This window comes from Phocoena sinus, chromosome 9, assembly GCF_008692025.1.
Source record: "Phocoena sinus isolate mPhoSin1 chromosome 9, mPhoSin1.pri, whole genome shotgun sequence".
NCBI classification, from domain to species: Eukaryota; Metazoa; Chordata; class Mammalia; order Artiodactyla; family Phocoenidae; genus Phocoena; species Phocoena sinus.
In genome coordinates, this window is record NC_045771.1 from 103995536 (window position 1) to 104017786 (window position 22251).

At 46.3% G+C, this 22251-nt stretch overlaps 1 protein-coding gene across 18 annotated transcripts in view; it reads left to right on the forward strand.

The window, feature by feature from the left end:
• The window catches only part of COBL (cordon-bleu WH2 repeat protein), a 260115-nt gene that overhangs the window by 80381 nt on the left and 157483 nt on the right, over window positions 1-22251 (forward strand). For all 18 annotated transcript variants that reach the window (XM_032643490.1, XM_032643497.1, XM_032643495.1 and 15 more), the window contains exons 2-3: window positions 8082-8285; window positions 20215-20425. In XM_032643490.1, coding sequence (XP_032499381.1) covers window positions 8082-8285; window positions 20215-20425 — 415 coding nt within the window. The remainder of the gene's footprint in view (window positions 1-8081; window positions 8286-20214; window positions 20426-22251) is intronic.

Consider the following 22251-nt stretch of genomic DNA (forward strand, 5'->3'; position numbering starts at 1 on the left):
ATTTTTTTGATCGTGGCCACCCCAGTCCAGACTGCAGCTTAATTTAATGTGATATAATGGTGGTAGTTTGGGTTTATATTTTTCTGTGATTTAGTCTATTAGAACTGGAAGCCCCCAGTTTCACCGACCTGGAAACTGAGGTCCAGGAAGGAAACTCCCCTGAGACAACACAGGTGAACACACAGGACCACTTAAGAGATGCTCTTTTCTGCTGTGGCCAGGTGTGGCCTCAGAGCCAGGTCAGCCCCTTGTCCAGGTGTGAGGGCCAGTCACACTGGACTGAGGGGAAACGGAGGATGGGGATTGGCCTGCCCACCTGAGACCAGGAGGCACCCAGGTTCAGGCCACAACTGAGTTCTCAGCGCCCTTGTCCTTCCTGGGAGCCCCATCCTAAATCTACAGACCTGTCACCCTGCAGATTGCATGTACTAACACCGCTTCCAGGGCTTTTCAGTGGCTGGGACCACAGAGGTGCCTGGTCTGAGCGTGAGGACCCCAGAGTGTTCTGAGAGATGTCTTCAGTCGCTCCTTTCCCTCTGCCCGTACTCACTCCACTTACACTGGGAGTGTCACTGTCATCTCGAACTCCATCCATGGGAAGCCGATTGCTGGCCGACCCCCAGGATGCATCCTCTGTGGGGCTTTGTGGAGCCTCCTGCAGGAGTCTGGGTGACGTGCAGTGGCCTCCCCACGACCCCAGCCCATCCTCTCCCTCACGGCGTCTGTGTCCGGGCATCCTCTCTCCACCCCACCTGTCCTCCACTTCAGCCCTCGTGCTGTGGACCTGGGGCTGTACCTGCTGCCTCTCCAGGCTTGCTTCTCCAACCGTTTCCCCGGACGCTGCCTCCCTCACCTAACTCCTGACTTCCCCTCCCAAGGCCTCAGGGACCCCGCTGGCTACAGGGTCAGCCAGGTCCTCAGCGGCGTCCCACCTGGGAACTTCTTCCCGCAGTAGCTGGGCCCCTCCTCCAGACAAAACAGACACAAAACTATCCTCTGGTCCCGACCTCTTTCTTGGTGACCTTGAAAGAAGTAATTTAGGCACTCCCCAAGTATCTGTGGGACACCTGTTTATTTAGAACCCACCTGTGCACAGTTCCCCCAACTGTAAAATGAGAGCTGGAGATCTTATCCTTTAGACTATGAGGGTCAGATGAGACAAAGTATTTATTTATTTATTTATTTATTGCTGTTGAAGTATAGTTGATATACAATATCATGTTAGTTTCGGGTGTACAGTATAGTGATTCAGTTCCATATATATATATACACACACAAACACACATATATATATTCTTTTTCAGATTCTTTTCCCTTATAGATAGGTTATTACAAAATATTTAGTTCTCTGTGCTATACAGTAGGTCCTTGTCAGTTATCTATTTTATATATAGCAGTGTGTGTATGTTAATCCCAAACTCCTAGTTTATCCCTCTCACCCTTTCTTCATCGGTAACCATAAGTTTGTTTTCTATGTCTGTGAGTCTCTTTCTGTTTCGGAAATAAGTTCATTTGTATCTTTTTTCTTTTTTCGGATTCCACGTGTAAGTGATACGATGTTTGTCTTTCTCTGTCTGGCTTACTTCACTTAGCACGATCATCTTTAGATCCATCCATGTAGCTGCAAATGGCATGATTTCTTTCTTTTTTATGGTTGAGTAAGAGACAAAGCATATTTGGAAAAACCACAGCACTCTGGTACACTGTCTGGCAGTATAGTCAGCCCATCGATGCTGTTTGACATCTCCTTCTATGATATGCGTTACAGTATTTTTTCCTCCCCCGCCCATACACGTTTTTCGCTCCCTCATCTCCAAAGTCTGCACATCCTCAGGGTTGCTCACAGCCTCCTCTGTAGGTGGACACCCCACCACTGCGGGCCATGCAGAGTTCTTCAATTTCATTGTTGTCTCAAGATTTTATAAGTCTGCTGAGTTCCTTGTAGGCTGAAACTGATATAATGTCACGGTTGCCAGCATCAATATCAATGAGCATTTTTAAGAACCTACAAATATGAAGAGCAGTGTGCTAAATATTGAGCGTACAGACAGCCTTAGTACAGCACCTGCTGCCTTCTGGAGATATTAACTAATAGTGGAAGAAATGAGGTTCTTGTTTGCCTCATAAAGAGATTAATCACAGTGGGGGTGGGACCTCTGCGTCCAGGATCTTAGGCTGGCAACAGGCAGCTTTCCCAGCCTGGGGTCTGTACATTCGCGGACACACACGAAGCTTCTGAAGCGGGTCTGATGCTGAAAACTCAGCCTCTACGGACTGGTGCGGAATCAAATCTTAGAGACAGAGTTTTGGGTGAAGTGGAAAAGAATAGATTTATTGCTTTGCCAGGCACAGGGGGACACAGCAGGCTGGTACGCCTCAGAACTGTGTGTCCCAACCCGAGGGGATTTGGTGAGGAGTTTTATAGTGACAGTTCAAGGGCGGGGGTTGCTGATCAAGATCAGGGTGTGTGCGGGGCCTGCATTCCTTAAACTGGCCTCAGGCCGGCTCTTCCTAATGGGCTTCTCTGGTTACTTTAATCTGGTCTCAGGTGGTCTCTTGATGAGATCTTCTCTGGAATGAAGAATGCTAATATCTTCCATTTTGGGGGGGGGTTTAGTTCTATAAAGAACTTAAAGATATTGTTCTGTGTATCCCTTGAGGGGGACCCAGGACCCTGCCCCAAGCCTACACTGTTGTTTCTTGACTGCTGTCCTTTGTCTCTGCATCCCCTCCCTTCCCTGATTAGCAACTGTTTGAACCTGCCCTTTGGAACTCAGGGAAGGGCATGGAGGCTGGAGTCTGTTCCCTAAAAACAAGGCTTCCGTGCCCAGGAGCCCCACAGGGTCCTGCTTGGTTTCAGGTCCACAAATCCATCTGCACCCCAGGCAGTCACTTTTGGTGTGAAATTTTCCACGTGCACTTCTGAAAATCTGCAAATGTTATTCTGTGAAATAAAAACAGATTCATGAAGTTATGAACATATATATTAACTGTATGTTTTTCTATCAGTTGCTTTTATCAAATGATACAAAATCACAGCTAAAACCATATGCCATTTCCATGTTAAGACAGGAGCCTCTGTTCTAAAGAGATGTGATCGTTAACATAAACCAGCTCTCAGAGACTCAGATTTGATTGGTTCGTGGTGGCAGGTAAACACTTTTTAAGTTTCCCAGGTGCTTCTGCATGCAGGTAGAGACCCCTGAGCTCAGCCGTGTGTATCTGGAGGCCAGAAGCACCTGGAGCATTCTCAGGAGACATGGTTTCGAGCTGTGTCTTCAAGGGATCAAAACCTCCAAGGCAGATGGTGAGGCAAAGGCAAGGGGGGACTTTCGTGCTTCCAGGATCAGGGACCAGTGTCCTGTTACCAGCCAAGTGGGGGAGATCCAAGAGGGGCCAGGACTGAGGGTCCGTGGAGAGCCCTGATTTTCAAGCACCGCTGTGGTTTGGGTGTTGTCACAGATGCACAGGGGACAGGTGTGTGATGGCCCGGAGGCTACGGGTCCAGATGGCCACACACAGCTGGGTTTTGCTGTGAAGGTGTTCAGAGCCCAATCAGATCTTTGATTTTTAATTATTTCAAAAAAAGCCAGAAATTCATTGTGTTCTTGTGAAACATTCTAGTTTTTTCAATGTTGGCCAACTTACACATGCATACATGTGCACTCACACATGTGTGCATGACACCGCACTGGACCCACAGAAGCCTTCCTGGGCATCCGTGCAGCCCGCAGGGAGCATCTTGGTTTCTGTGTGGCCGCAGGGAGGGTCTTGGTCTCTGTGTGGCCGGGGATGCTACGTGCAGAGCAAAGCGTGAGAAGATGAAGGGCATCCGTGGTGGCACTCAGTGCGTGTTTGTGGAATGAGGGGGTCACAGTAGGATTGGGTGGCAGGAGGCTGGGGTGTAGAAAGAGACTGCATTTGTGCAGACGTTAGTGATGAGGGCTTGGGGGTGCAGCAGTAGACATGGGGAGGAGGTGGGGATGGAAACAGTGTCCCAAAGCTGACTCTGGGTGGTGGGGACAGCATTTATTTGGAAAAATCTGGGGCAGTAGACATTTCTTCTGCCTCTTTTGCCCCCATCGCAGTGCTGGCTGAATGAACAAATGCCTCCTTTTCTATTCAGTGTGTTCTGAAGGAGTTCAAGCCTTCAAGCCAGCTTTTTTTCTTTTTTTATTGGGATGTAGTTGATTTACAATCTTGTGTTAGTTTCAGGTGTACAGCAAAGTGATTCAGTTATATATATACATATATCTATTCTTTTTCAGATTCTTTTCTCATTTAGGTTATTGCAGAGTACTGAGTATAGTTCCCTGTGCTATACAGTAAATCCTTGTTGTTTATCTATTTATATATATTAGTGTGTATATGTTAATCCCAACCTCCTAATTTACCCCTCCCCCTCACCTTTCCCCTTTGGTAACCACAAGACTGTTCTCTGTCAGTCTGTTTCTGTTTCATAGTTAAGTTCATTTGCATCACATTTTAGATTCCACATAGAAGTGATATCATATGATATTTGTCTTTGTCTGACTTACTTCACTTAGGATGATAATTTCTAGGTTCATCCATGTTGCTGCAAATGGCATTTCATTCTTTTTTATGGCTGAGTAATATTCCATTGTAAAGCCAGCTTTATTAGTACCCAGAAATCAAATGTAGTTTACTTGGAAAGTATATTTATTTCCTAAAAATGATTTTTTCCTGAAAGTGCTGCTGGGAGGTAATGCTAATGGCAGGTGGACTGCTCAGAGACTGGGCTTCTAGCCGAGACCTATGGTTGATTAATGAAGGAACACATAACCAGTCTCTCTGCCTTGACTTTTCCATCTGTATAATGGGCCGATATCTGGTCTTCCTAATAGAGGTTGAAGGATGCACTGGTTAAAACTTCAGGCTCTGGAAACAAATTGTCTGTAATCTGAGAAAGGTGTGCCCAGACTCCTTATCTATAAAACAGGAATGGCAGTACCTCCTCACGGTGTTATTGTGAGGAATAAATGAATTAATACTACACAGTCCTTAGACCAGTGCAATATATGTTTCCTACTTCATCTTTATTTCTATAAGTTTAAAGGAAAAATATATAATGAATAAGAATAAAGCATAAAAATTATAAAAAATATGATGTAGGTATAAGGTTTTTAATAAGAGAAAAAGAGAATTAATTTATGTCTACTTATCAGGGTAGAGGATGAAACCCAGGTGTCATTCCTAAGTCTTGTGTTGGCCAGTGAAGTGAACAGTGATGGTCTGAGGCCTCATCTTAACCCTATTTGCTGTTTTTCCCCACTTTAAATGACCTCTTTCATTTTACAACTAATGCATAGAGAGGTGATATTATAGAAAAAATTAGGAAATGCATAGAAGTGAAAATAGCAAAACAAATGTCATGGTACCCATCACCCAGAGATCGTTGTTACTAATTCTTTGCCTTGTCTTTCTAGACTATTTTGTGATCTATTGCTATAATGCATACTTCTCTTATAAACAGTATTTCTCAAAACAAATAATATTTCAAAGTTTGTTTTCTTAAAATGTCTGTATTGAGCATTTTGGAACATCAACTTATATACATTTAAAATATATTTATTCTTTTACATGTAGCTGTCCAGTTTTGCCAGCACCATTTATTGAAGAGACTGTCTTTTCTCCATTGTATAGTCTTGCCTCCTTTGTTGTAGATTAATTGACCATAGGTGTGTGGGTTTATTTCTGGGCTTTCTATCCTGATCCATTGGTCTATATTTCTGTTTTTTTGCGCCAGTACCATACTGTTTTGATTACTGAGCTTTGTAGTATAGTCTGAGATCAGAGGACCTGATTCCTCCAGCTCTGTTTTTCTTTCTCAAGATTGCTTTGGCTATTTGGGGTCTTTTGTGTCTCCATACGAATTTTAAAATTATTTGTTCTAGTTCTGTGAAAAATGCCATTAGTAATTTGATAGGGATTGCATTGAATCTGTAGGTTGCCTTGGGTAGTATAATCATTTTGACAATATTGATTCTTCTTAATAACCTAAATGGGAAAAGAATTTGAAAAAGAATATATATATATACATATGTATAACTGAAACACTTTGCTGTATACCTGAAACCAATACAGCATTGTAAATCAACTATAGTCAAATATAAAATAAAAATTGCTTTTAAAAAGTATATTTAGCCAGTACTGGTATAACATTGTTTTAGTACCATCATTTATTGAAATTCTCTCTTTTTGACCTGTGGTTAGAATATCTTACATACGTTTGCCATTATAAATTGCGTTGTACTGAGTATCTTTGAACCTCCCACAATGCATTCCTGTGGGATTGTTTCTTTAGGATACATTCCTAGAAATGGAATTCTGATGTCTGATGCTTCGGGCCAGAGTGCCCCAGCACATTGCTCTGCAGGAGAAGTTCAACGTTGAGGGTTCACGTGGCCTCTCTGTGGCTCCTCGCTCTGGAAGAGGGCAGGCCGGAGCACAGCGAGGTGGGGAGGGGCAAGGCCCTGGGAGCCAGTCACACCTGGTCCGCATCCCTGCTCCGGGCTTCGGGGGAGCTAGGATCTTACTGACACTCAGTGTTCTCAACTGCAAAAGATTTTCAATGAAGTGAGCTTCCTAAGCGTGTTATTAGCATAGGTCCTGATGCTGAGTAAATGCCAGTTCTTGTTATATAATGCGCAGGGCCTCTGTAAAATAAGATTCTTATATATAAGTAAGAAACATATAAATAAATGTGTGCATGCATATACATACACATAAACACACATCATATGCACATACATATACATATATGTACTTGTACATAAAACACCTATGTACCTAAATATAAAATAAAACACCTACACAAAGTAAGGTCCGTTGCCTCCCCTGAATAATGTGGAGGAGACAAGAATTTCTAAAAATGTTTGTCAGAGTGGGTGATTTATTGACAGGTGTTTAGAAATCTACAAGGTGAATTGAGAATTCAAAGCACAGTCAGAAATAAGGTGAAAACAGAGGGGGAGCAGGTGTTGTGTTAAAATACCGTCACTTGTAGCCCCTGCCACTGAACTGCCACCTCCGTCCACAGCGCCCGTGTCTGTGGGTGTTGGTCTGGTGGATTTTCTGGCTAATTTAGTACCTCCTGATGTAGTCCTGTCACATCCTCAATACCGTGGACCCATGGACTCCAGATTCTCAGCTGGTTGTGGATCCAGTGGTTTCAGCTAGAGCAATGCAGACCCCTTAATTAGCTGGGATTTGTAACCCAGTCAATGGTTCAGAAAGGACTGGTCCAAGCAAACTCTGCTGCCCCAGCCCACTCCCAGGAGGGGAACACATTTTAGGCTGTTTCTTTCCAGGAACACTTACTTTCAAAATTGCGTCCTCCATAGACCATAGACTGGCGGTTGCCGAGGGGAAGGGGTGGGGGAGGGATGGAGTGGGAGTTTGGGATTAGCAGACACAAGCTTTTATATATAAGAATAGATCAACATCAAGGTCCTACTGCATAGCACAGGGAACGATATTCAATATCCTGTGATAAACCATAATGGAAAGAATATAAAAAAGGAATGTATATATGCATATCACTGAATCACTTTGCTGTACAGCAGAAATTAACACAACATTGTAAATCAACTCTACTTCAATTAAAAAAAATGATGCATCCTCTACTTTTCTTAGTTGTCCATTTTCTCTATGTTGAAGAGTGCTAATATATTGATTTTTTTAATTGAAGTAGAGTTGATTTACAATGTTTCAGGGGTACAGCAAAGTGATTCAATTATACACACACATACACGTATATGTGTATATATGTATATATATGTATATATATATTCTGTATATATATATATTCTTTTTCAGATTCTTTTCCATTTTAGGTTATTACAAGATACTGAATATAGTTTCCAGGGCTATGCAGTAGGTCCTTGTTGTAATATATTGATTTTTAAAAGTTTGTGCAACTCAGAAGGCCTTAAGCACTTATAAGACTGGACAATTAGGAGGAAAGGTCCTTAGGAGCTGCTGGCCATCGACAAGTGATTTGCTAACTTTGGGTTGGAAGCTGCCACCTCATTCAGTCCTTCCTGTTCTCACCTTTCAAGGAGGAAGATGAAGGCTCGTGCTCCGCCCCCTCCCGGGGGGCCCACCACCCCCAACGTGCACAGAGGACAGAGACCTTCCCGCGATGCGTCCCCCAGCCCCCCGCAGAACCTGCTCAGCAGGAAGGAGACGCTGGACGGCAGGGTGGTGGCCATGACCGTGGTGCTGCCTAGCGGGCTGGAGAAGAAGAGTGTGGTCAACGGGAGGTAAGGGCCTGGGTGCGGCGAGGAGAGTTCTGTCGTCCAGTTTGCAGAGCCACCGAGACCTGAGGAGTGGGCGCATCCTCCCGCGTTGGGCTGGACCAGAGCCTCGGGGTGTAAATCTGGGCCTAGAGACAACCTGCAGTATCGCAGGCGGCCCGGCTGCGTGCCAGCTGGACCACCACGCGCACCCTCATCCTTAGGACTGCAGCTCACTCCTGTTAGAGGTGGGCTCAGAAGGAAGGGGGCTCTCAGACCCATAAGCACCTCCGAGTAGGTGACCACCACCACAGGTGGGGCCGGCATCCTTGGCCCTGAAGTTGCACAGCCTGGGGGCAGCCCCCCGAGTGACCATCCTCGGGTCCACTTACGGACTGACTCTCGGAAGTATGAGTACCGTCAGTTATCCATCTTCCGAATGGAAACAATGCAGGTTTAGATTAAGGAATAAAATCCGACCCGTGGAGTTGACACTGATGGGAATCAATTTCCAGACCCTCGATTCCCACCCGCACCCTCATTTGGAGCTGATCTGCCTGCGAAGGTACCTGTGGCCGAGCTCACATGCTGGTTCTTCTTCCCGTCCCTTCCCAGCCGTAAGAGGCAGGACGGAAGCATTGGTAATACTCCACTAAGAGTATGAAGGGTGTTATTACCGGTAGAATTTCTAACTTGATGTTTAATACTTATCAAAATAGATCGTAATTATACTGTTTGAGCAATTCTGCACTACGGTTAGTAACTCAATCCATAATAAAAAGTTTTAACAACATCACAGTAAACAATTCCATTTACATGTTTAGACATTTTATTGTGCAGAATATGATAGAGTGATCAATTATAAAAACACTCAAGCATAAAAATAGTTTTGTATAATTCTGAGGCAAGAGTGAATGGGAGTCGTATTTCTAGGAAGCCAAGGAAGGTAAGAAATGATATGAAATATTTAAATCTTAAAATTCTGTTTGCCCGAGTCTTTTAAAAATGGATAATGGTGGAAATCACATCACTCTGGGTGTTTTTATTCTTGTGGGTACGTTGAAAATAGTGGTACAACAGTTTTATGTTAAAATCTTAGGATTCTGATTCTACCTGATATTACATCCTTTGCAACTATTAAATTTTATAAGGAAAATTCCAGGTGACAATTTACTGGCAAAGGGCTACATGAGTTTTTAAAATTATTTTATGGGCTATATGTACAAAAAGTTAAGGAATGTTTCTCCAGGCATTGATATGTACCTAGGATACAACGTCTTCAACTCTAAAAGGGGTGCCAAGCAGCTTTCCAGAGTGTTACCAGCAGGGTGCACCAGGGTGTGCTCCTCTGTGGGGCTTCTCCTTGTGGCCACCACCCCACCAGCAGAAGGCTCTGGACCCCAAAGTTAGGACTTACCTTGATCCCTGTGGCCTAGCACCCACAGAAGGCAGTAGCTCCTGTGGGCAGGGTTCACGCAAGAGATGTTCAGGTTTCTAAAGTGTCTGTGTTTCTTGTTTTACAGAGGGATCTTTGTTCTAAATACGCTTTTCCCACTTAGCTTTAACTTGAGAAGCAGGCCATATTAGCATAGGTTTACAAACTACTTTAATAGACGAGTGTCATTTTATCAGTGACTCTATTACAGTTGACTCAGCATTCTTATATTTTTGGCCCAATTTCTAGTTACATTTATAAAAAAACACTTTAGTGAAGTGTGATTAACATATAAAAACTGTCCATATTTCATGTGTACAGCTTGAGTTTGTGGCTAAGTATACACCTGTGAAACCGTGGCTTCTTTGTCTAGTTACGTATCTTTTAAGAAAATGGACTCATGGGTCATGTCTTAAATAATACACAGGTCCGATCTTACAAGTGCATGAGGAGTGCACTTACAAGTGCATGCCCACTTGTAAATTAAAGTGCACTTACAAGTGCATGCCCACTTGTAAATTAAAAATATTATTTCGAAAGATGTTTTCAAACTGAACACATTCTTCCAATTTTAATTTTCTTTTTCTTTCAGAGTAGAAGTTATCACTGTGCCATGTTGCAATGCGGCTGTGAGAATAGGTTCAGCTGTAGAGATAAAGTATTAAAATACTCTTCTCTTTTCTAAGAGGTCAATACTCATCCCTTCCCCAAGGGTTTCCTGCAGCAACCTGTGGGCTCCCTCAGCGGCTTGCAACTTGCTGACGCTGCAGCTTCTTGCTTTGGGAATTGGTTTTATGTGTCCTGCTCTTTAATAATACAAGAGTGGGCCCAAGTCACCTTCCTGACCCTTGCTGAAACCAGATCTACTAATCGTTTATCAGTGTGGTTTCTCTCTTCCATTTTATCAGAGAACGTGTCCACCTTTCCGCTGGATAAGTAAGTCGTTTATAATTTACAGTCAGCACCTTAACTACCTTTCCAAACATGAAAGATTCTCACAAGGAAAACACATTAGTACTTGGAGTCTGGTGATTCCATTCTGCATACGACAGTGATTTTTCTTTCTCTCTTTTTTTAAAGTTTCCTTTGGATTTAGAAACGTAAGTAAAAGTCTCAGTATGTTCTTAGATGAGACATGGGAACGGGTGTTCTGGAACTTTCTTAAGGAAGAAGCTCCGGTGCCCTTTTAGGAAGGGTGCTACCAGCACTGCTCAGGGCCACTGCCAGGAGGCCGCTGGTCCCATCACTCTAACTGGGGGACAAGTAAAGAGAAGGTCTTTGAAGAGAAAATGCCCTTTGCCAAAAGGGAGCTTCATAAATGGCGTCGAGCAATCGAGATTTGGGTCCGTGTCATTCTGATGTGGTAAATTAACTCACGTCCAGTTGGCATGCAAGCCCGAGGGGCCCAGGACAGGAGGAGGCAAGCATTTCCCTCGCAGGATAGAGGAAATCTCTCTCAATGTTCAGTCCTGCCTCTGTGGACTGTCAGACCCCATTTATAATAGCCAAGTTTACAACCGTGCATGGATTTGCAGGTTCCCGGCCTTGTAAAACAGCACAGGACTCCCATGGCACAGGTATTGTCCTCCGAATCCCTTCTGGAGAGAGTTCACCTGTTCCGAGATGAAGGGGAGGGGAGGGGTGAGCGAGCCCAACCCTGGTCTGTCCTCCATCACCTGCCCATCAAGGTACTGGCCACGCTCCCTACAGAGAAAGCAGGTGTGTGGTTGGCCTGCAGCTTCCGCAAGGCCCCGTGGCCTGAACCCTGCTCCCTGTGAGCTCGTGGCTCCAGGGCCTGAAGGAAGCTGGTTCTTCTCCAGCACCAGTGTGTGAAGCGGGTAAAGCCGGAAAGGGCGGTTTTGATGCTGGGGATGCTGCCAGAAGAGGACCATTCTCCAAATAATAGGCTTGGTTTAACTCGATTTACATTTTCACTTAAAGGATACTATTTTTTAAAAGACTTTATTTTTCAGAGCAGTTTTAAGTTCACAGCAAAATTGAGAGGAAAGCAGCAATATTTCCCATAAACCCCCTGCCCCTATATACACCCAACCTGCCCCGTTATCCACATCCCCCGCCAGAGTGGTACCTCTGTTCTAATTGATGAACCTACACTGACACGTCATCATCACCCAAAGTCCATGGCTTACATCAGGGTTCAGTCACGGTGTTTTACGTTCTCTGGGTCTGGACAGATGTATCATGACATGTATCCACCATTATAGTATCATGCAGGGTATTTTCACTGCCTTAAAAATCCCTTAATTTTCATCAGCAGCCTCCAGTTACTAAGTTTCTTTATAAGAATCTTTCCTGTGAGGAAATAGCCTGGTTAAGGGGCAGACCATAGATTATCAACTCCTTGCTTATCCTGTGAAGAGGTGCTGTTATGGTTTTGGATTTGGTGCTAAACCCATCCTCCCGAGTGGCAGTCTCCTTCTGTGGGATCCCGATAGACTAAAAAAATGAAAACGATCATTTATTCATTGAGCAAAATACATATTGAACACTTAGCTTTCATGAGACACTGGGAGGAGGACATCCCAGCAAATAGAAGGAAATAAATAGCATTTGCAAAAGGACCAGTTTGTGCGAGAAGGCGGAAGTGTACTGCTGCTGGGACCCGGATTGAGAAGGGGAGATGCGCGGCCTGGACACGAGGGCTGGCCGGGTCCCAGCGTGTATCCTGGAAGCCATCCTACGGCTCCACTTGCCGCTAACAAGACTGCACGTGCCTCTGGGGATGCAAGGTTCCACCCCAGCGCTAGGCAAGTCAGGAGAAAGCTGGTGCATCTGAACATCCATTTAACTTACACATAGTGAACAATAGTTCTGCATTAAAGGTAGCATGCAAATTTCACGTGCGTTTTAAAAATAAGCACTGACAGGGGACTTTAAAGATATCCAGGCTGTGTTCCAGGTCCTCCAGGGGGCTGGTTGACTTACCTGCCAAGTGAGAAGCACACAGAAAAACCTGCTCCCGTATGACCTGGATACAGGAGGCTCTAGATTCTCAAGTCAGATGACCTCCAAGATAGAGGTCAAAGATGCTGAGGTTGGAGTTAACAAAAACACAAGTTTCTGTGGTCAGAACCTAACCAGAAGGCACCGCTTTTTGAGATGGCCCGTCCACACCTGTCCAGACAGCCGCTCGCGACATCCCATGCAGCGAGGATAACTGTCACGCTCCAGCCTCTGAAATCCCTCTCTCCAGGTCAAGGTGTTCCAACTAGCAATGTGTTTTAAACAGTTTTACAAGTTGAACGCCTTTGGAGAAGGCATGTCCCTCCAATCGGCATAGCTCCCTCTCTCCCGCTGGTCACATACTCAGACGCCCTGCAGGCTGGGGCAGCTGCCTGGCCCCGGTGACATTTAGGTTTTGTGAGGACGTGACCAACTCTCTAATTTGGTGCCGTCGTCCCGATGACCGGGCTTCTGACGTGTGCCTGAGACGCAGGCACCCCTGGTCATTTTGCTGCGGCCTGTTCCCCCGTGCCTCATTGATGGGCTCAGGACCTAAGCGGCCATAAGACTGGATTTTTGCCAGTGACCCTGGCCTCAAACCCAGAGCCCAGCCTCTGGGCGATAGACCCACTCTGGGCAGGCCCTGCTAGCATCTTGCCATGTCCCGCTTCTGTGTTGCCAGGTGAAGCTGCCAGACTGGACTTGCCCTGACTCTGTAACACCAGAGTCTGCCTTACCCAGGGCTCGGGCCACCTGCTGGCCTCGATCCCGCACAAGAAGCTAGGCCCATTCAACCAGTCTATGATTTGACAGTGCACGCAGATTGTTTTAACGTTATATCTGGAAGTAGCGACCTTAACGTGATTTGTACACTTGACACTGTGGCACCTTTTAATCCAGTCATTGCTAGGTACTCGATGCTCATTTCATGAGTACCGAGGATGCAGTAGTTTTTCAGTGTGGCCCCAGACCAAGAGCCGCTGCATCACCGGGGAACTTCTGAGAAATGCAAATTTCCTGCCCAGACCTAGTGAATCAGAAACCCCGGGGTGGGACCAGCGATCTGGGCTTTAACACGCTTGAACTTTCGGAACACATGTTAGACTCTGAGAACCCCTGCTGCCGCGCGTGCCGTGGCTCTGCCAGACGTCAGCGTACCCGGGTGAGCTCGGGATCCCCGAGAGTGACCCCAGGGTCTTGCCGGCATGACGGCAGCAAGAGGGAGTTGTAGGTTAGTGTAAGCATCTCAGTGATCCCCAGCAGCCTGCCCAAGGCAAGCTTTGTGATTTAGATGGAAGCGCCCTCCCTTGGAGAAGGAAGAGGTCCATCCATCAGCCCAGCCGGACGGAAATGGGACTTGGCCTCTCTGACTCCCACGTGGTTCCCAAACAGCCTGGTCCCCACGTGCCCTCTGCATTTAGGGAGCGCAGGATTGGCATGGGCTGTCCCTTGACCTGTCCAGCGCTCTGCCAGGATTTCAAAAAGAACCACACCTGAAAGAAGACCAGGTTCTTCTTATTGAAACCATCGACTCATGCAAACCATTTTTTGGAAAACTCCACATATTTGTAAAGTAATATATTTTTTTTTTTTTTTGCGGTACTCGGGCCCCTCACTGTTGTGGCCTCTCCCGTTGCGGAGCACAGGCTCCGGACGCGCAGGCTCCGGACGCGCAGGCTCAGCCGCTCCGCAGCATGTGGGATCCTCCCGGACCGGGGCACGAACCCGCGTCCCCTGCATCGGCAGGCGGACTCTCAACCACTGCGCCACCAGGGAAGCCCGTAAAGTAATATTTTTTAAAGAAAGAACTAGAAAAATTTTACTCACTTTCTAAATTTAAAAATAAATTTAATAACTTAAAAATAACTTAATAGAGGAGGGAAATCCCTTTTTCTGCTGTAAGAATAGTGTTTTGTTTAGATTTAAACCCAAGTTATCTTTCTCTTTAAGTTTGAAGTATCATTATAACGTAATCGATAAATATCCAAAGTGAAGGATAAAATTTGAAATTATTCCCATCTGTTTTCTTTGTGCTATTGATGTCAAGTACTGCAGAAATAATACCGAAGTTGCTCAGGATGGGCAGAAATTACCTGTAGATATGTTCAGTATTGAATTTTTGAATGTGTAATGCTCAAGGAAGGCTGCAATCTGCATGTTCTTTTTTTTTTTTTTTTGTGGTACGCGGGCCTCTCACTGTTGTGGCCTCTCCCATTGCGGAGCACAGGCACCGATGGCTCACGGGCGCAGCCGCTCCGCGGCACGTGGGATCTTCCCGGACCGGGGCACGAACCCGCATCCTCTGCATCGGCAGGCGGACTCTCAATCGCTGCGCCACCAGGGAAGCCCTGCATGTTCTTTTAATCACCCTTAAAAATGTGAAATCTTTCTGATAGACCAAATGAGAATTAGAGCTACATTTTATTTTCTTTGAATCCCCACAGCTGGGCACACAGTAGGACCTAATGTCTAAGTGAATGGGTGAATGAGTGAGCAAAAGAAGCTTAGATACTGTATAAAAGACTTTTTTGCGCCAAAAAAACAAACAAACAAATGCCGAAAAATAAATTTCATCCTTACATTGGGAGCACTTAAGATTCATTCGGGGAACAGAGATTAAAAAGTTGGAACGAGGGCTTCCCTGGTGGCGCAGTGGTCATTCGGGGAACAGAGATTAAAAAGTTGGAACGAGGGCTTCCCTGGTGGCGCAGTGGTTGAGAGCCCACCTGCCGATGCAGGGGACACGGGTTCGTGCCCTGGTCTGGGAAGATCCCACATGCCATGGAGCAGCTGGTCCTGTGAGCCATGGCCGCTGAGCCTGCGCGTCCGGAGCCTGTGCTCTGCAACGGGAGAGGCCACAGCAGTGAGAGGCCCGCGTACTGCAGAAAAAAAAAAAAAAAAAGTTGGAACAAAAAGGATATTTGAGGAGCAATGGAGAGAAACCCCAAAGATCAGTGTCATTACCCACCCACCACCCCTGTTACTGTGGTTTGGGGTAACCAGTCCTCTTTGTTACTACCTTTTACTCTTCCCTTGAACTTGGGGTTACAGAGAGGGAGGCAGAGACCCTGATAATGGTGTCTGTCTTTGTCTTAGTTCAGGCGGTCTTACAAATGCCACAGATGGGGCAGCCTGAACACAGACATTTACTCCCCACAATCTGGAGGCTGGAAGCCCAAGGTCAAGGTGACGGCAGGTGATTTCATGCTGAGACCTCTTCCTGGTCCTAGGCGGCCACTGTCCTGTTCTGTGCTCACATGACCTCCTCTTTGTGGGGTTACAGGGAGAGCGAGCTCTCTGTGTCCCTTCTTCTGAGGACACAAACCCGACCAGATTAGCGCCCACCCTTATGACCTCATTTAACCCTAATTGCGTCCTTAGAGGCCCCATGTCCAGATATGGTCACACTGGGAGTTGGGGGATCAATGTGAATGTGGGGGGAGATGATTTTGTCCATAGCATTATTCATACAGGGGGACCACTGAGACCAGAGGGCGTGCTTGGGGTCCTTAGCGATGATGGTGTAGTCAGTTTCTTTAATTCACCTGAGTCTTTCTTGACCCTCTGAGAGTGTCTGATTGCCTAGTGTTCTTCTTTGTAAGACTGCAGAAACTTTATGGGGCAATCCCCTGAGGGTACTGCTTTAAACGAGTATATCTTGCTACCTGCTGAGAGCCGGATGGAGTCCACCCATGTCCCAGCAGAGACGCTCTGCCCTGAGCCAGGGAAAACGTCTCACCACACACAACCGAAAACAGCAAAAACAGGATCCAATTCACTCGTTTATTCAGCAAACACTTGTCACTCACCATGTGCCTAGCGCTGTGCTCAGTGACTTAGGGGTGACTTAAGACTCACTGGTGGTTGGACAATCCTTTTGCCCTCACCGAGGAGGAAACCGGGGCAGAGAGGCAGGTCTGAGCAGTGGTGAGGGTGGCCCTAGGATGCCTCTGGAGTCCCTTCATTAAACCAGCTTCCGGGGGAAAGATGCCCAAGCCCTCATCAAAGGGCCAGCAGATCAGAGGCGGTGCTGGTCCCCCTGTGGGCAGGTGGGAGTCACCTGGGGAGTCCGGCTCAGGAGGTAATGAGAGTGTGCAGGGATAACCAGGCAGCCACCTTCAGTCTCCAGAAAGTCCTCTCCTGTGTGGCCCCGGGACCTGCTGAGGCCCTGTGGAGGGCGTGCAGGGATGCCTGGCTAGAAATTCTTATCCTCTGCAGGCTGAGGTCCGGTGAATCCAGACCTCCGGGGACCAGACAGCAGCTCGGTTCCTCCATGGCTGCCATCGGGTGCTGCCATGGTGCTGTGGTTTCCTCTTCCTTCCGGGTGACTTTTTCCAGTAGCATCAAAGACAGAACTGGCTGGCTGTTTTGGAGTTTGGTGACTTAAAATGCCAGCCGATAGCCACTTCCATAGTGCGACGGAAGTGGCAGAGAAGCCGGCCAACTTTCACTCCATTTTCTGAGGACACCGTCCAGAAACGCTTGTGCTGGAAAGTAGTTCCTCAGATCATGCTTTAAATGGGCCCGGGGAGGAATCACTCGAGTGGGAGGCCCTGCAGGAAGCGCGAGACGAGCTCATGCTTCTGGACCCAGGTCCTCACATTAGGCCTTGTGCTGTGTATCCAGCTTCTTAGATGCGGCCCAGGTCAGTCTGCATTAGGATACGGTGTCTGTCACTCTCTGTAGCCACAGAGAGAGGCCTGCAGAACAGACAGCTCTCAAAGCCTGAGTTCCCTTCATGTCCTAAACCTCCTTGCTCTTCTGCAGAAACCCTCTGTCCTGGCTTGGGTTCCAGCCCCGGGAAGAGATGCTGTCCCCTTGGCTGAAGCGGTAATGGCCTCTGTGCCCTTTGAACAATTTACACACATACCATGACGGGTATGGTATTGAGTTTTATTATCATGGTTTTACAGTGGTTTTGTTTTGTTTGTGCTTCCCTCTTCCCCAAATGGTAAATTTGAGGAAATAGGCCTCCAGCATCATAGAATTTTCTGCTTGGGAATCCCTTCCCTTCCCTACTTCCACCAAACATTTTGTTCAGAAACGCTTCCACTCTCAAGTGTTGAAAACGTCACTGCAGCTTCATCATTAAAGAGCTTTCGCTGGGCAGAGCCGAGTCCTATGTTAGGGTCACAGAAGAGTGAGGGCAGCAGGGTGGGTTCCGATCGGCCAGTTGTGGAGGAGATCCACTCGATACACAGGGTAGAGGTTTGGGCACCCAGTTCTTTATCCAGACGGGAACCAAGTACTACATCACTCCTCGGCGAGTCCACGCGAGAAGAAGTCCCAGCTTCTGTTAATGGCAAGGAGAGTTTATTCTCTGTGATGCAGGAAAACCCCTCCAGCCCCAGAGCTGGCCTGCTCCCTTGCAGAAGGTCAAATGTGATGTTTCAAACATGTTACCAAGGGCTTCCCTGGTGGCTCAGTGGTTGAGAGTCCGCCTGCCGATGCAGGGGACACGGGTTCGTGCCCCGGTCTGGGCAGATCCCACGTGCCGCGGAGCGGCTGGGCCCATGAGCCATGGCTGCTGAGCCTGCGCGTCCGGAGCCTGTGCTCCGCAGCGGGAGGGGCCATGACAGTGAGAGGTCCACATACCGCAAAAAACAACAACAACAACAAAAAAACATGTTACCAATTATTGAATTAGAAGAACGGAAGGTTACATCAGTAGCTTTGGTGTCCTTCGTGGTTTACATTCTAAGATTAATTCAAATCTTTGTTGGAGAATTTATCCTCTTTGGTTTACTTGGTGGCAGTAGACTGTGGGTGGAGATAAGAGAGGGGAAGTGACAGTCAACATCGTATGGGACCAGGGTCCCAACCCCAGCTCCACCCCCTCATGGGAACTGGGGGATAGTGGTCCCCACCCCCCAGGCTTGGTGAGGGTAAGTGGATACAGTGTGACCTGCACAGAATGGCTCTGGGCCATGGAGGAAACGTAGTACGTGGTAACAAGTAATAGGTCGTTATTTTAGCATCGTTAGAAGTCTGTTTTCTGTGCTGAGGATTTTCCATGGAGTTTCGTGTCTTGGAGTCTTTGGTGATGTTGCTGCCTGTTCTGACGCATTATGCTTGTCGTTGAGAGAAAGATGATTTTTATCCCGGAGCCGAGGGAATCAGAGCTGACAGCGTCATTAGCCAGCGCGCCCGCCAGCGTGGCTCACGTGAGGGTTAGCGCTGCCCTGTCCCCACCGCGTGTCCTTTCAGAGTCCCCGGGAGCCAGGGGGGTTCCCAGGTGATTCCAGGGTCCCCTGGTTAAGACATAGGCTGTTACCTAATTACTTCCTGAATATCGGGTGGGAGGAAGTATTGTCATGGAGATGGCTGGGAAATGTTCTGTATCCACTAGAATATTATTGATATTTTTAACGAGTGAATGGGAAATAGGGTACTTTGCAGCTTTGCCTGTGGTTTCACAGTTCAGTGTCAGGGCCCCCACAGCTCACAGCCCTCAAGGTGAGTGATGACCAAATGGTGGGCAGAAGCTGGCACCTGTGCCTTTACAGGTGCACCATGAGTCCCAGGTCTACACACCCCAGAGCGCCAGACACCTGGAAAGCATCACTATGATCTGAAATTATTGCCGTGCCAGTTCCTGATTAAGAAATAGATCAGGGCTTCCCTGGTGGCGCAGTGGTTGAGAGTCCGCCTGCCGATGCAGGGGACACAGGTTCGTGCTCTGGTCCGGGAAGATACCACATGCCGCGGAGCGGCTGGGCCCATGAGCTATGGCTGCTGAGCCTGCGCGTCCGGAGGCTGTGCTCCGCAGCGGGAGAGGCCACAATAGTGAGAGGCCCGCGTACCACAAAAAAATTTAAAAAAATTAAAAAAAAAAAAAAAAAAAAAGAAATAGATCACAGGAGAGGACCTACGCTTTCAAGAGGTGTTTATGCCGCACTGCTCAGGAAATGTGTAGGAAAAGAGAGGTCAGCTTGAAATATACAAACATTCTGCCAGGTGGAATATAAATGATGGAAATGAGATTATTTCATTCTTTGGGACAAGCTGAGTTGTTATTTGGCTTCCTTAGTAAATAATGATCTGTGATGGGAGACATTATAAAAATTATTAAAAATTTTAAAATTTAGAAATTATAAAAATTCAAGTAAGGTAATTTTCTTCATTTTTGGTCTTTAAAAACCATACTTTTTAGGTAAAAAGAAAGCTATTGTCTTCAACTTAAAATTTCAGTGTTTAAGATACACTATATTTGTGAATAACTGAAAATTTAATGCCTTATGCCCATATGTTAATATCATTTGTGCTGACCTTATAGGATTCAGGTCAACATATCCATGGGTTTAACTAGAAATGTAACTATTTTCCCAGCTATTCTGCTTCTGATGGTGCTTTCAGTAGTGTTGTTTATTAGTATTGAAAGTGTTAAGATATCACTGTGCAGTCATGCTTGAGGAATTAACGAGAAGCTGTTTTCTTTCTTCCTACGGACGGCCAATTTGCTTATTCACCCACTGGTTCATTTGTCGTAACCCAGTCAGCTAGCAGAAGGGAGAGTGCAAACATTCCCCATGACCGTGATTTGTTTCTCTCTTTCAGCCACGCCATGATGGACCTACTGGTTGAACTTTGCCTTCAGAACCACCTGAACCCGTCCAACCATGCCTTGGAGATCCGGTCTTCAGAAACTCAACAGCCTTTGAATTTTAAGCCAAATACTTTGGTTGGGACCCTGAATGCGCATACCGTATTTCTGAAAGAAAAAGTTCCTGAAGCGAAGGTTAAGGCTGGCCCCGCTAAGGTGCCTGAGGTCAGTAGCACGAGGGACCCTTTGTCATATAAGGCCATATGCAGTTCCCTGTGACCCAGGGTGCTGGAGCTGCTGAGGAGAGGCCGGCGGAGCCCCTGCTGTATAAGTAACGCACGCTGTGGTTGAGGTTTCCACTTGCGTGGTGGGCTAAGTTAGACCCTAAACTGAGTTTACTTTAGGAGACCAAAGTTCACGCATTGAATAATGTTTGTTGTGTAGCATTTCTCCTTTCCATACCAGAGAAGAGGAGCCAGTCTAGAGCAGAACTATCCACCAGAACTTTCTGCAAAGATGGAAATGGTCTATAATTCTGCCCTCGGCAAGGTGGCAGCCACTGATGACATGTAGCTGCTGAGCATGCGAAATGCAGCTAGTATGATCGAAAAACAACTTTTCATTTTTTAATTTTCATTGAAATAACCACAGGTAGCCAATGTCTACCCTCTTGGCCTAGTCCTAAAGGTTCTAGCTGAGTTCTGGAGGCCTTCTTGTCCACGGCAGAGGTTAGAATATGTAGACGATGGAAACAGCTTCCTAGAGAGAGGAAACAGAAAGGGGTTCCCTTTTGAAATACTAATGTCAGAAATACTCATTGCAATTTGGATAATATTTTATGCATAGATTCCAGGCTTTTGAGTATTGATTAAAAGTAACTCCAGCTGCTTATTGTAATTTTTTTTTTTTTTTTTTGCGGTACACAGGCCTCTCACTATTGTGGCCTCTCCCGTTGCGGAGCACAGGCTCCAGACGTGCAGGCTCAGTGGCCATGGCTCACGGGCCTAGCCACTCTGCGGCATGTGGGATCTTCCCGGAGCAGGGCATGAACCCGTGTCCCCTGCATCGGCAGGCGGACTCTCAACCCCTGTGCCACCAGGGAAGCCCTACTGTACTTTTTAATAAGGCTTTGCTGTGGATCTTTCCTCTCCAGTTGAAAGCAATGCTATTTCATTCTTTTAGATTATTGTAATACCTACTAAATTTCCCTATTTTTTTTTTTTCCCCATTGCGGAGCACCGGCTCCAGACGCGCAGGCCCAGCGGCCATGGCTTACGGGCCCAGCCGCTCTGCGGCTTGCGGGATCCTCCCGGACCGGGGCACGAACCCGCGTCCCCTGCATCGGCAGGCAGACTCCCAACCACTGCGCCACCAGGGAAGCCCTAAATTTCCCTATTTTTAAACATGGTAATTTGGCCAACAGGTCATGTCCTCTAGGTTTGGGTGGTTAATAACTTTTAATTGGTGGTATCTATACTTTGAGTTTTCCCTAATTCTTCAATTAAAATCACTGTTTAAGGAAATAAACCCTTTTTATATTTATATTCTGTGGCTTTTCTTGCCGTCTTGAACCCCAGCTGCAAATCCCAGGGGCAGGTGAGCCCAAGTTTATATATGACTCCAGTTTAAGAAGCATGGAAAAGATCCATGATTCCATTTTTCCTCCTAAAATTCATCAAACCCTGGCACTCAGACTGGAAAGGGGTGAGATAAATCTCAGTCCGTTTTTTTTAATTCAGTACACATTTACTGTGTCCACTCCCCAGGATCTTAGAACAATGTCGGTGATCAGTAAAGACCAAACAGAAGTTGACTGCATGAAACTTCAGCCTATTACATTTTTGATGGGTCACTTTATCTGTAGACATGTATAATCAGCTTTAGTCAACTTGATTTTTTTTTCTGATTATGATGTCTACTATTATATGCCTATTTTATTTGTATGTCTAGTGTATGTTATATTTTTCTAGCTTAAAATACATATGTGTGTAGTGTATATGTGTCAATATTCATATAAATATATGATACTAGATATTAATATATTTATGTGG